Here is a 15,123-nt window from a genome sequence, read left to right as displayed (position 1 = left end):
ACCCCCTTCCACACCTCCCACTATCCCAGGTTGCTCCAATCCCTGTCCAACCTGGCCTTGGACTCTTCCAGGGATGGGGCAGCCACAGCTTCTCTGGGCACCTGAGCCAGAGCCTCACCACCCTCACCAAGAACTCCTTTTTTCCAGGATTCTACAACCAAAAGCTTTGTGGGGACCAATTAATGAAAGTTACCACTGAGAATCTCAGTGCAGGTTGTTTCAGGAGCTGTTAAAACCACGTGTAAAGTCACAGCACTGTATTTTTATATTATTTTTAATAGGTGCTTCAAGGTTCTTCAAGGCATTGGTAAAAATGTTTTGCCTAAAAACATGAGGGAATGAAAGGGGTATTTGCAGGTGCTGCACGTGAACAGTTTCAGGAGATGTGAGAGACAAGAAATAGGGAACAAAATCTGATTTGCATCAGCAGAGGAAAGTCCCTGCAGAGTTTCAAGAAGGAACTCTTTCAAGAGGTCAGAGAGTTTCTTCAAGTGAAGGAAGTGTTGCCTCTGTCTGCTTAAAAATCAGTTAGAAAATCACAAAGCCAAGGGACAAAACTTGCAGAAAGGTGAAGTTTGAGATGTGCTGCAGTCAAGGATTGGTGTTACCTGAAGCAGCAGAACAGGGTTCAGCACTCATGACCTTCCCTCTGGCCTCCTCTTCCCTCTCAGGGGCTTTTCCAGTGTCCCTGGGCTGGGAGAAGTGCCCGGGTGCTTTTGGCTTTTCCAGTATCTCACCAAAGCAGCTGTGAGTTGGCTGGTGTCCCCTCCCCACCCCTCCCTCCCTCCAAAACTGGGACATCTAAATTTAACCTGCTATCAACAGATGAGGCTGGAGTGTTTCCACTGTGGAAAGGAATCCCACTCAGAATCTGTGCTCTCCCCTGCTCCAGCTCCATCCCTGCACATTCCTCTTCTCGAGCTGGGAGTTTCCTTCCTCCTCTTCCCCTCTGCACTTGTTTGTGTCACTGCCACAGCTCTGATACCACAGCAGACAAAGCAGGTCCTTGCTCTGGTGCTTTTTTTGGAGAAGCTTTGGTGCTGCTTTGCCGGCTGGATCACAACCAGCAAAACTTCTCAAAGACAAAAAAAACGTAAAAAAGAGAGAGAGAGAGACCTGTGTCTCACTCGGGCAGAGCCGGTGGGATGGGAGCTGCAGTGGGGTCCTGTGGATTTAAGGGATCAGCTGTGCTTGCCCAGGCACCCCCTGCTCTGCAGAACTCATCTCAGCACTTCCCTTTACTGGAAAGCAAACAAAACCTGAACGTGAAAATTTTGGGGAGCGGGCAGGGAATGCATACAGGTGGTGTTTGAAAACCAGACACGGACTGCAGCAGCCTTGCCCCTCTGCACTGCCCAGGGCTCTGCGCTGCTGCCTCTCTCCAGATGTGGTATTTTCAGCGAACATCTGACCCGGCTTTTGCTAAACAAGCAAACGGTGTCAGGAAACCAAAGCGTGCGGAAGTTCAGCGCCCAGCCCGGCTCCGGCCGCCCCGCGATGCGCAGCAGCCTGGTGATGAAAAATGCAGGATGTTGGCTGCTGCTTTCACCAGAAACCTCCTGGCTCTCTCTGCTGCAGCCCAAGAGCTGACACGGAGAGAGAACTGCTGGTAAATTGGGTGCTTATCGCTGCCTCGAAACGTGAGCGCAGAGCCACTCGTTTAAAAACAGCCACCGCCCAAACGACTCCAGGCAGACGCGTTTGAAAACTTCACTTTATTTCTCTGTCTGTTATAAAAGCAGGGTTTTGGTTTTTTTTTTGGGCTTTTTTTTTTTTTTTTTTTTTTTTTTTTTTTAACATCTTTGTAAGTGTCCAGACTCGATACATCTTGGTTTTGTTTTCACAGTATCTCTGCAAGACCAAGGACGATTCTTATTGCTGCGCCGGGAGCCGGGGCAGGAGGGACAGCGGTGCCTTCGCCTTCCCCCGGCCGGACCCAGCCGGTCTGTGCCCTCCCCAAGGCTGTGAGGGTCTGTTCTGACTCCCCGAGGGGCTGCCCCTCTCTTCCCACGCTCATCTCGGTGTCCAGGGTAGGGAAGGAGAACCACGAGCTCCGTGCCGCACTCGGTGCCTTGGCCGTGCCCGGCAGCCCCTGCCCAGCCCGGGTGCAGTGAGCCCTGGGCCAGGGCTGCTCCCCACCCTGGACCACGACAGGGCTGGGACAGGGATGGCCAAGCTGCACCCTGGGCCCCTGCGGGGATTTGGGTCTATAAAGAGCTGGGAGCATCACTGGTGGGAAGGGTGAGGCAGAGACACGCTCACGTTCATCCGTGCATCCCGTGCCGGTGCCCCAACACCTTCCCAGTGTGTCCCTTGTGTATTCCTGGTTCTGCAAAAAGCTGCCAGAGAAGGAGCTTGATTCACCTCTGCTCATTTACCACTCCCCAGATATTTAAGTCCCCACTGGGACCCTGTATCAATCCCTGTTCTAACACATGGCCATTAACCAGCCATAGCAACAGTGGTGTCTTAGAGCCCCTGTTACTCCCAGCCATCCTTCCTGTTATAGACATTCTGTCCCCATCAGTTTGGTAATGAAGCAGCATTGGAAAAACATCACTTTTAATCACAACGCATGAGATCTCAGAAGAGGCAGCATCACTCTCTGTGCCATGTCTGTGATGCAGATGGAGGTGAAGGGGCACATTTCGACCTAGGCACGGGATAAAGGCATTCTTTGGGAAGGGAGAAGTCCATGCAAAGCCGACCCCAACATGAAATTTGAATTTTGTGTTTACTGCTTAGCTGGGTCCGTTCAGTGCAACGGGACAAATTAGCCAGGAGGTTACTATCAAATTGCATGGATGTATCCAGTCCACCAGGTAGAGGGAATAGGAGGAACCAGATTTACTTGGGAGACTAAGTCCAACACAAAGCTAAGTGGAAAAGGACGTAGGTGTTCCCTGAATGTGGTTTTTGGTGACTGAGAAGAAATCTTTCCTTGGAATTCCTTCGTGCAGCTAATTAAGACAACTGGGTCCGATTCCTTTGACCCAGGCTGACATCAGTGAGAACTGTAAGTACTCAGCACCTGGAGACAAAGTGAATACCAGACACAAATCCCCCTTCTGCTCCCACCCATGGGACTCAGCAGCAGCCAGGATGCGTGACAGCACGATCAGCTATTCACCCACAGCCCACAGTTTGTCCTCTTCTGCATGTATTGCCTCGGAGAAAATACAGACAAGTCCCAAAGGGCTGTGCCAGTGGAGCTATAGTTGGATCTGAATCCAGGTAAGAAAACTGAGTTTAATACAGAGAATGACTGTGCAAGTCCAAGTCTCCCTAGCTTCATCCTTTATAGTCCCAAAGCCGAGATTTAGGCACCCTTTGGCTTGTGGATTTGGGTTTGATCCAGTCCAGTCGTTTGCAAGCCAGACTGCCCACGGCAGAGCTCTGCCCGTGGGAAGGAGCAGCTCCGTGGCTGAGCATCTCTGAAATCCAGTGGATGGAGGAGAGTGGGCTCCCCTGGGGACAGGGGAATGGCTGCAGGGCCCCAGGATCCTTGTTTGCTGGTTTGAGGCTGTCTTGGTGGGGGACACAACTGCTGGGCACTCCCCAGGCAGGGGGTGATGTTGAACCTGCTGCTGAAGGAGGTGGTGTGGCTGTGCAGAAGTGAGGAAGGAGAATTTCTTGCTGGTAACGTCCTGTGTGGAAGATGAGGATAGGAATAGCAGCTAACTGGTGCCTCTCTGAGGGAGAGCCTTTTGAGCAGCATGTGTGGGGTTGTGAGACCTGTTCAGACCAGCTCAGCAGGGCCAGGCTTGTACCTGGCACGCAGAACTCTCCTTAGTCCCAGCTCTTGAGGCAAGTTGTTAATAGGAGGAAGAAATATTTTCAGGGGGAAGGAGCTGCAGAGGGATGTGATCTGCCTCAGGCCATGTGCTGGAGCAGGGCAGATCCTCCACTCCCCAACCTGTGCCCTGGCCTCCAGATGCCACCTGTACTACAGAACCTCCTCTGCCTTCAAACCCATCCCTCCCATTCAAAAGGCTCCTCTGCCTCATCCTCCTCTGCAGAAGAGCTGGGTTATCTCAGCAGCCATCTGGTTCTTATTAAAACTGACAGGTTTCACCTCCTTCTCCAAATGCTCCTTCCTCCCTGAGGATCCACACCCCAGGCTCAGGTGTTGCCCTGCCTCCCCCTTCCCGTGTGTTACCCCTTGCTGCAGTGGATGTTCCTGCCATGGCAGACAGGGACAGTGTCATGGTCCTGTCTGCACCTCGTTGCTGACAGTCAGGTAGATCATGAGGTCACTGGGAAGGAAATGATCTGTTAATCCCAATGTGATTCATTTCAGAAGGGAGAGTTTTCCTCAGCTGTGTTTGCCAGGAGTGGATCCCTGTTATTTTCAGACGTGGCTGCTCCTGCACTACAGATCTGGCTGGGTAGGCTGAGTGGGTCAGATCTGCCCTTGCTGACACTTGTGGGTCTCCAGTGACTTCAGCAGGATCCTTTTGATATCCCACTCTTTGTGCAGCACTGTCACGGGGATTTCAGGGGCAAACAGAGCTTCACCAACAACAGCAGGCGCAGGAACCCTTGGCTCTTATCCACAGGAAGGTGAGGCTATGGGCTAGCTGGGAAAACATCTGTGTGTCCTAAAGACAAACCCAGTGGGACTATCCCCCCTGATTGGTGTTGACTCCCAGGGCCACAATTCCAGCTGTGAGGTTATTCCATATTAAACTGCTAACAGGAGGCTGGGATCACCACGGGTGAGCAGCACAAGGAGCTTCCAACCCCTCCTGCAAAGCAGGGAGGTGGCCTGGGAGCTCCCCCTCCAGAGCCATCCAACAGCAGGTTTGTTATTTGCATTGCTTTGAAACTGAGATTATTTCCGTGCTTCCTTGTTCCAGGTTTGAAAAAGAGGAAGATTTTCTTCCTTCTTCCAATTTCATGCCCTTTTTATCCATCAGCCCATGCCACGCTGACAATCTATTCCTTGTTCCAAAACTTTTTCTCCAGAATTCTGTAGAAAGGACATTCTGCCTGGTGGTGTTTTTTGTTGGTTTTTTGTTTTTTTTCAAACATAGCTTTAAGGCAAAAGTTTGGCAATGCAAAGCAAAGTCTACATAAGGCCGCATGACTTGGATTTGCAACTCAGAACCTTACAGCTTTAAAAAAAAATACCTTATCTTAAATAATCAACTTTTTGCTCCAGGAACTTGTTTCATTCTCAACCAAAAAGAAAAAAAATAATTCTTAAAATCCCAAATAAAATGTTCTTATTGTTCTGGGCAGTTCTGGGCAAGCTAATGAGGCTGAAGTTCAAACGGGAACTAAAGTAGGGAAGAAAAAAAAAAGTTATAGGGTAGACATCAGTGTGAGTTTCTTCCCTTAGGAATCCAGTGATGAGACAGACCCAGTCCAAGGTCTCCTCTTTAGCTTTAGCACAGTGAAATCCGTCCCAATGGGAGAAGGTAGAATGGTTGCATTTGTTGAATGAATAAAAAGTGCATTTTGATTTTGCTCAGATTATAGGTGTGTATCCTAATACCTAAGTGATTGTTCTGCTGCGGGTTCCGCTCTCCCTCCCGGTGCATTACCGATGCTTTGGGGGTATCACCACCAGCGGGGGTCCATCCTTTGGCCTCCACATGAGTACCTGAGCATCATTGGCATTGGGTTTGACAAGGGCACTGGGTGGTATTGGCTCATTCTTGCTGAGGACCTGGGGCTGCTCTTGAGCAGAGGGCTCCTGCAGCTTGGCACGCTGGCCCAGGGGCCGGCTGGGGTTCACCTCGATGCCCAGCCTCATGCGCCACTTGATGGTCTGCAGGGTCACCATCTCGTTGGTGGCCGTGTTGGTGGCCACCAGCCAGGTGGTGAAGCTCTGATCCCGGTGGATGCTGGTCAGCTTGGCCACGTTGCTGTCGCTGACGGGCACCGCCCACGTCACGCTCGGGTAGAAGTTGTCGTTCATGCTGATGTTGAACTTGGACTCCTTCTTGGTGGGACCCACGATGGTGCAGGTTTCTGTGGTGTTCCCATACCAGGGGTAGTTCACCCCGTCTGAGTCACTGATGGCCTGGATTTTACCGTCCAGTAGATCTGGAAGCTCCCAACTTGACCTATAGCAAATTATGGATAATGCATTAATTAATTAGTTTAAAAACACACTGGATTTTAGAAAGCAGAGGGAAGAGCTGTGGATGCATTCCCTCTCCAGCTTTCACTGGAATTTTTGCCCTTTGTACCATCTTGCTCAAAGAGCTCATCCCTGCCATTAAAAGCATCCTTCTCATCAGGTTTGCTCTCAATCCGTCCATCCCCTAAATTTCTCTCTGGATGAGCCACTGTCCCTCCCCGCTGTCTGCCTGGTGCTGGAAGTGTAACCCATCCTCCTGCAGCCCTTGAAGGACCCAGCTGCACACCAGGCTCTGGGCTGGGGATGGTGTTACAGTAATCAGAGAGGTCGAGCTGCTTGTAAAACTGCCCGTGCTGCTCACCTGTGAGAGGGACAGAGAGGTCAGTGTTTCTAGTGAAAACAGTCCCCTGTCACCTTGTACTGCTGATTCACAACTTGGAGTGGGTTTTTTCATTAGCTTGCAATTTAATTTTTCAGATTAGATTTGCCAGTAGAAGCAAACAGCTGTAAATGTCTCAGAAGGAGGGTTGGATGTTTGCTCTGAGGCTGCACAACCACAGATCACTTGCTCAGTGCACACCAGCTGTTTTAAGGACAGCCTTTTAAAAACCAGGCTGCTCTCCCTCTTGCTTATGAATCAGCACTCCCCAGCACCCAGGGATGATGTCCCAGCCATCGAGGTGGCAGAAGGGACTGGGTGGCAGCAGCACTGGGGTTTGTACCTGACCCTGCCACAGGGCTGGCTGTGCTCCAGTCCCCCAAGCCTTGTGGCTCCCTGCTGCAGGCTGGGACATGAGAAATGATTTATCTTGGAGAGACACAGAGGGGACGCCCTGAGGCTCCTCAGGGTCAGGGTGACTGTCCAAGCCTTTCATGAGTCTGGTGCTGCAGCTTTAAATAGCCCCTTGATTGCAGAGGAGGCTGTGGCTGGGGGTGCTCGTGGGCCTGGCTGGCTCTTTCACAGCTTTGGGATGAGCTGCTCTGGCCAGGCCTGATGTGACCTTCTCATAAGGCTGTTTTGACTGTTAATTAGTTAATGACCGTGAAGTGCCTCCATGTTTGCACTCACTGGATCGTTCAGCACTTAGCTGTGTCTGGCTCTGGCTAGAGGATACCACGGGGGATTTAAAGGTCTCATTTATCTTTTTTTCCATGCAAGCAGGGGGTCCTGGCAAACACCTCCCCAGCAGGAGACAAAGTGCAAGACAGGACGTGGTGTGCCCCAGGGCTGCAGGGATGCCAGGAGCAGCAGGGCAGGGGATGCTCTGAGCACCAGGCTGGCATGCAGGGATGCTCTGAGCTGCAGGGGTTATGCAAGCACAACATCTCCCTGCACAGATTTGCTGGCTGCTGTCAGCCTCGGCACCGCGGCTGCAGCAATCCCTTCCTCCTGAGCCCGTCGCCAGCAGGCAGAGGGAGTCCTTTCCCTGGAAGAAAATCTGTACTGAAAGCAGCCAAAAGGAGATCCCTGAGCAGTCCTGCCAGGACCCTTGTGCACTGCAGAGATGTTTATATGCTCTGCCCTGCAAACCAGAGTCATCCTGGCTCACCATCCCTCACGCCCTTCAGCAGAGCTGAGCAGGGGAAGGTTCTGGGAGGGCTCTGGGAAGGCTCTGGGATGGCTCTGGGAGGGCTCTGGATTGGCTCTGGGAAGGCTCTAGGAAGGCTCCAGGGATGCTGGGTGACCCAGCCCTTGCAGATGGATGAGTGGAGGTCGTGCTCTGCAGCCCCCTCCCCTCCCTGCTGCACAGCCCAGCTCTGAAACCCCATCTGCGGGCTCTTTTCTCCCTTTCAGCCACTGGTTTAGGATTACTTTCCATCCAGACTGGCTGCTACTCAGCTTGGCTGTCACCCAGGGTGAGATGTGACAGTCCTGGAGGCTGACTCTGAGGTGACAGGCGTGGTGCAGCCACAGCATCTCTGCAGGTACAGAGGTGCCAAACCAGGAGCTGAGCTGCCACAGAGGGTGATGGCCCCCTAGGGATGCTCCAGCCTGCTCAGACTGGGTGAATAGCAGGAGAACCTGGCAGAGTATGCTCAGTAAATGCAGGTCCTCCAAGATCTGCTTGTCCCCATCTTCATCCCCAGATCAGTATGGAATTGCAGCAGCTTCTCAGGATGTGCCCAGGATTTGAAAAAGAGCACAAAGGTGGAGCTGTGTCAGGGACTGAGCAGGATGGAGCCTGCAGAGCCTGCAGCACCCCAGGACAAAGCTGAGCTCAGGGTGGCCCAGGAGGGCACCCAGCTTGAGGAAAGGCGTGGGCAGGAATGGGGAAGGAGAAACCAGCCTGTGTTTCTTCACAGAGCATGCTGTGCCTAATTCTAGCCACTGTGGTTAACCCCAGGGTTTCAAAACCATCATGCTTCATCTGCACAGCTTGGAATGAGCAGAAAAACGAGGCCTCATGATGATCCCATGACTGGAGCAGAGCAGAGGCTGCACAGTGGCTGCTGCTGGGGGTTGCCCCTTGCCTGATGCTACAGCAAAGCCTCTGTGCCAGCCAGGCTGGCAGCCCCTGCTTGCAGAGCGTGTCCATGGCAAATAATATGCCAACAACTGGATGATTTTGGAAAGAATGCTGTGGAATGATCTTTGGCTGCATCAGCATCTTTCTCTGGTAGTGTCGAGCCAAGGAGAGACCAGAAAGTGCCCAGTAAACACTTTGCTGACAATAGCAGGAAGGAGGCATGAAAAGAAATGAAGCTATCTGGTTTCGTGGGCTCACTGATCAGCTCCAAGATCAGTGGGTTCTGCCTTGTATCACTGACAAGCCTGTTTCTGCCTCTTCTGAAACCTTCAGAGTCAGTGTGGGCATCGCCAGAGACCAGAGCTGCCAAGAAACCTCTCTGAGCAAATGTCTTCTTGCTACCAGAAGGAACTTGGAGCTATTTCTTGTGGTACAACCAGAGCTCTGCTGCTGACAGCCAAGCAGCTTTATGTAGGTTTTATCTTCCCAGTCATCATTCAGACACTTTTTTTCCTGTTCTGTCTCAGGGAACGAATCCCCCAGCTCATCCTGAGCTCCCAGATCTCTGTCCCAGGGCACCAGGGCAGTGACAGCAAACCCAGCAGCCTCCAGCCCTGGGCATCCAGTGTGGATACATCCAGGTAACCTTTCCAGACAGGCACTATTGCATCCTCAGCTCTAATTGCTTAAAGCCAGCTCCTAATTAGTCACAGGCCAGATGGACTTGCACAACCTTGTGCTTTCCAACACCTTCCTCTCCAAGCTCCCTAAATAAAAGCAGCCCCTCTGGGGCACAGCCCCTGCTTGGTGCAGGGACCAGAGCCACGTGTGGGTGTAGTGAAATTCTGGCATTTCACATCCCTGCTCCTGCCTCCCTCCACCACTGGCCTGCACTTGGGACTTGCTGAGAGAAAGAAAACCTGATAGCCAGAGCTGCTTAATTTTAAATTCTCCTTTACAGTGCCTCTCTCACCTACTCCAGCATGTCAGGCAAGTCAAGGCAGGGTTAGAGTGAAGAACAGGAAGGAAATTTAAGATGTTGTTCCCTGGCTGACAGAGCTGTGCTGCTGTGGTCCCTCTTCCTCCCACCCTCCAGCTGTGTGCTCCTGCCTCCAGCAGCAGTTTGATGGCTGGCTCAGGCAGTGAAACCAGCACAAAACTGGCATTAGGAAAACAGGAACAATTTCTGCTGGTTTGGGGGAGCAGACTCAAGTCCAGCTGGACAACCTATGTAACTGGGCTAAGGTGGGATCCAGGGACCACTGCAGGGCAGCAAATCCTTTTCCTCTAAATCCCTGAAGGGGTAAATTCCCACAGTGAACTGACCTCCCTTCACCTTGTTTGGAAAAGATACCCTTGTGGTTTTTTTGATTGTATCCTCCCTCCTGGAGACTGGGGGTTTATTCTCTTGACAAGCTGAGTTCATTATGTCCCTGCTGCAGGGCATGGAAGATTTAATCTCACCAGGGAGAGACGCCTGGAAGATGAAGTGATGATGTAAGGATGCAAGAGCCCCAGTGGGTCTTCCAGGGGGAGAAACATCCATATGAAACTTATCCAGATTCTTGGCTGATCATATCCCAACTCCAATTTATTTATCGCTCTCTTTTGCATATCTCCATCTGCACAGCTTCTTGCATATCTCCATGGAGATGGAGGAGGCTGGATAATGCCATTCCAGCATGGCCCAGCCTCTGACACAGGTTCTACCAGGTGCAGAAACCATCACCCACCCCAGCAGATGCCAGCAGGGACCTGGTCCAGCTGCTCCTGCACAGGTCACAGCTCTGGCCTGACCCTGATGCCTACTCTGCACAGCAGCATCCTTCCCTAAGGACAAGGGTAAAATCCTGCATGGGAGAGCAGCAATACCAGCCATGGGGAGAACAAGGAGCTTGCCCCCAGTCCTGCACACAGAGAGGGGTCAGAGAGCACATCCACATCCTCATGCTGGGGCTTTTCATGTTCCCTGCAGCATCTACTGACTCACATGTAAAGTAATGCCAGCACTCATGTGTTAGCTGAGCTTTAATTCTCTTCCTTTAAATTTAAAAATGCTGCATTTAGCCCCTAGATTGTCAGTGCCACTTTAAACGTGCGTGTCTAAATTATCCCCTCTGTAGCTGCCATCCCTACAGCAGCATTATGCACAGCTCCATCTGCTCCAGTATTTCTCAGCTGTTTCCATCCTCAATGTAATGGCCAGCTTATGCACAGTTAACAACTTCCCAGCAGAGAAGTGAAAAATTAATCCAAAGCCTGCTGTAAGTGTTGGTGCTTCAGTTGGATGACTGATTTTTGACTGTTTGGGGCTTTTTGTTTGCCACAGGAGTTAAAAACATGGATCCTCTCCCTATCATGGAAAGTGGGGAGTCTCTGTTGGCATCAGTGGATGCAGCTCTGTGGAGGTCAGTGGGATTGCACTGAGTTACACCAGCTAAAGCTTTGGCCCATCCTTTCCCTTAGGTTTCTGTCCTGTGTCTCCCTCTCTGCTAAGGTCTTCCAAACTCACATTTCAATGGCATTGAAGAGGCCTTTCCTCCTAAATGCTTTTATTTATAGCCTTCAGATGGCAATGAGTCTATAGAAAGAGAGTGCAGGAACACAGCAATTCCTGTTCGTGTTCGGGTAACTTTTTTTTTTTTTTTTTTGTTATCAGTTAAATGTCAATGAACCTCCTAGGGAAAAATCTTTGTTTCCATGATTTCCTAGCTAAAAGCTCTCATACACAGCTGCAGTGTTTAATTCTACCTGTTTACAGCAGCAGCTACTACTCTTTTCACTCTTTTTTTTTTTTTTTTTTTTTAGTCCCAAAATATTCCAGCAAGGGCAGGCTGAACCAAATCCTCATTTTAAACACAGGGCAACTCAGGTGCAGGGAAATAAAAGGCCACTCTGAGGTTTGCAGCACCAGCAGCATCACTCTGCCCAGTCCTCTCTATTTCAGTGCATCTGAGCTGTATTTATATAAAGTGGACTTTCCTATTTTCCTTTGCAGCTAAAGACAGGATTCCTAAACAAGCCTGAGAATTACACATGCAAATCCCAAAGGCCTGGAATCAGGAACATCTGAGCAACAAATTGTCCTTGCTAAAGATGCTGTTGGAGCCAAAAACCCTACAGATTTCGGGCCTGCTGTAAACACTTTAAAAACCAAGACCAGCCTGTCTCCACTGCCAGGTGCGGGTTTGCTGCTCAAGAAACTTTGTGCTTGAGCAGGAAGGGGACAGGGGACAGGCAGAGTGGCCTCGGGCTGCTCCTGCCATGCCCTTGGCATCCTGCAGCCCAGCTGGGATGCTGAACCCGGGCTGGGGAGAGCAGGGGGAAGGAGAGGGCAGGGGGAAGGAGAGGGCAGGGGGGAAGGAGAGGGCTGGGGGGAGCAGGGGGAAGGAGAGGGCAGGGGGAAGGAGAGGGCTGGGGGGAGCAGGGGGAAGGAGAGGGCAGGGGGAAGGAGAGGGCTGGGGGGAGCAGGGGGGAAGGAGAGGGCTGGGGGGAGCAGGGGGGAAGGAGAGGGCTGGGGGGAAGGAGAGGGCTGGGGGGAGCAGGGGGAAGGAGAGGCTGTGCATGCAGATGTGCAGCAAGGGCTGCATAAAGCCAGCCCTGCTCTCCAGCCCTGTCCCCCTCCTCCCTCCTCACTCCTCATTCAGGGTTTTTCTTAAGCTGCCCAGACTGACCCTCAGGGGCTGATCCAGCATCTCCCTGACTCTGGGCACTGGGGGATGAGCAGGGAGAGGATTGCTGGGACCTGACCTTCCCCTCCTTCCTCCTCACCCCCAGGGACTGGGCAGCACCAGCACCTGCAGGCACTGACCCATCTGCCAGCCCTGGCTCTGTCCCCGTGGCTGCACAGACACATTGCTGCTGCACCAGGAGGCTGCACCTGGTGCTGCCCAGCACCGTGAGTTGCAGAATTGCTGTTCTGGCATTTGGGGATCAGGTGCTGGGGCTGATTTAGCTGTGGGCCAAAGCCTGCAACGTTTGGAGAACAAGCTGGTGGAGGACTAGGGAGAGATGACTTTTCTCAGCAGGGAAGTGACATTCTGATTTGACTCATTCCTGTCTCACTATGATTGTCTGACCAGTAACAGGAATTCTTGGTGTGCAAACAGCCCCTGGATTCCTCCCACCTCACATATATACCTATATATTCTCTTTCACATTACCATAAAGGAGTGTAACGTGAAATTTTCACCCTGCTCCAAGGTGATGCAGATGGTTTAACTACCAATGGGTTAAACCCAGCTTGTGCTTTCCCGTGGGCTGCCTGCTACTGTGGGCAAAGCAAGCAGGATTCCTCCTGTGACGTTCAATGTGCTCCCAAAGCTGGTGGGCTACTGAGCTCTGAGCCACAGCTCACTGCAGCAGCAGCAGCAGCAGCAGAGCACACCAGGGACAGCTCTGTGCCACAAGTGTCAGCCCTCAGCCCTCCCTGGAGCTCCTCAATGCGCAGTTTTGGGATGGGGAGGGAGGCAGGCAAGAGGAGCTGGAGGTCAGGAGATCCACCCGTGTCAAATGTGGATCAGAGCAAGGCTGCCTGTCCTGGCACAGCTGCTCCCAAGGTTTCAGGATCTCCTGTGAAGCCCAAAAGCTGTGGTGAAATAATGCTGCTTTTGGGTTCCTACCAGAACAAGTAGGGTTTGGTTGGGGCTTGGCCAAATTCCCATTCAAAGATAAGAACACCCCCTGCTTTAAAAGGGCAGGGACAAGCTCTCCTGTATTTTAAACACATGGGAAAGTCCATGTTAAGTTCCAGAGTGGCTGGGTTTTTAAACAAGGATCATAATTTTTGGTCCAATCCACTATTTCCCAACCAGGCCACGGCCCTCCCGCTCCCATTTCCCATTCGGCACCCGCATGCACTCCTGGAAATACTCACATTCCCTGTTCCCCGTAGTGATTGTAAAATTCCATGTGGCTGCAAGCCTGGATCCAGCCCACGATCCAGGTCTCCTTCTTGGGAAGAGGGGGCACCAGGACCTGGGCAGAGGCTCGGAAGTGAGGGGTGCGGTAGCGCAGCACCACGCTGGAGGACTCGTCAATGCTGGTGGGAACGGGATCAATGGAGGCTTTGACTTCAATCACTGAAATACTCTCCCGGAAAACTTTGGATTTGCAGCTAATACTCTGAATACAGCCCATGGCATACCCCGAGTACAGTCCGACGCAGCTCCTGGGGTACTCCAGCAATCCTGGGGAATATTAGGCATTGAAATTATCGGGTGCTAGATCAATTACAGATCTTCTTGGTTTGTAATTTCAAAACTGATATCCATAGGATAGAAAATTCATCGTGTAAAGCCTTAATTCGAATATCTCTCTTACAAGTACTGCTTCTATTTTTGAGGTTAGCTGCGTTTCAGAAGCAAAAGGGCCTTAAAAAAATTTTTTTCCCCTTTTAATGACCCATTAAATCTCTTGCTCAAACAGTCTTTGGGTTAAAAAAAAGTCTCTTGAGTTCAATAAATAAAGATGGTGTTCTTAGTTGATATATTTAGTCCTTCCTTTGCTCAGATGCAGTCTGTCATTCACCATCAAACATAGGACTAGCCGGTATTTCCCTTTATTCTTTGGATGAAAAGCAGAATGTTGATAGACACATCTATATAAATAATGAAATAGTTTTTAGCCCCAGCTTGTCACAACCGGTGTGGATTTCCACTTCCTGACTTGCAGTTGTTCATAACTTCCTTTCGCACAAAATTACAATAATAACAGAAAGAAGCGACGGCTGGAAAATGCAAAAAGTCGCCAAATCTCCGATTCTGGAGGCTCCTCCGCCAGCGATGTCTGCGCTTTGGGGATTAATTTTTTTTTTTTTTTTTCTTCTTCTTCTCTTTGCCTTAGAAATAGCCGGGCGCAGAGGGAAGCGAGCGCGGTGCCGGCGGCTCCGGGAGCGCAGCGGGGCGATGGAGCCTCCGCGCTCCGCGCCCGCTCAGCGCCGCCGAGCCGCCCGTGACATCCCCGGCCACGCACCGGCCCGGGGGGCGCCGGCCGCGCCGCTCCCCTTCCTGCTGCTGCTGCTGCTGCTGCTGCTGCTGCTGCTGCTGCTGCTGCTGCTCCTCGGCGAGCGGCTCTCCGCAGGGGTGTCCGACCTTCCTCCTCCTCCTCCTCCCGCTGCCGGGCGAGCCGGCTGTGCTCAGCCCGCGGGGCTCATGGGCGGGCTCGGCGGGGCTGCCCCGCACACGCGTGGGCCCCGCGGGGCGTCACAGCATCGCGGGGAGCCGCGCCGAGCCCCGGCCGCGCCGCCGAGCCCCGCTCCGCGCTGCGGGGGCGAGCGGCGCGGGGCGGGGGGAGCCTCCTGCTCGCTCTCTTTCTCTCTCTTTTTTTCTGTTGTTGTTGGGTTTTTTTTGGGTTTTTTTATCCCCTTCGCCTCTCTGCTGGCTGCCCGGGGAGGTGAGCGGAGCAGGATCGGTGCCTCCGCCTCCCGGCTGCCGCAGGCTTCCTCTCCCGCAATACATTCACGCACCCGCGGCCGGCGCGGAGCCCCGCCGGGGGAGCGCGGGGGCGCGGGGGGGCTCGGGCTGCGCTCGCCGCCGCAGCATCAGAAAGGCGACGGGGTCAAAC

General features: G+C 52.4%; 1 protein-coding gene across 1 annotated transcript; it reads right to left on the bottom strand.

The window, feature by feature from the left end:
- Positions 1–5,545: 5,545 nt before the first annotated feature.
- Positions 5,546–14,584, bottom strand: FAM78A (family with sequence similarity 78 member A; the record flags this gene model as incomplete). The annotated part of the gene is made up of 2 exons (XM_079324212.1): positions 13,436–14,584; positions 5,546–6,074 (listed from the first exon to the last, which is right to left on the bottom strand). The coding sequence occupies exons 1-2, from the start codon at positions 13,696–13,698 to the stop codon at positions 5,546–5,548; spliced, it is 792 nt and encodes a 263-aa protein (XP_079180338.1). The 5' UTR covers positions 13,699–14,584.
- Between the last annotated feature and the right edge of the window lie 539 nt (positions 14,585–15,123).

Source organism: Erithacus rubecula (assembly GCF_903797595.1).
Source record: "Erithacus rubecula genome assembly, chromosome: 21".
Classification (NCBI taxonomy): Eukaryota; Metazoa; Chordata; class Aves; order Passeriformes; family Muscicapidae; genus Erithacus; species Erithacus rubecula.
Note: the sequence above shows the minus strand (reverse complement) of the source record. Positions and strands in the feature narration are given on the sequence as shown.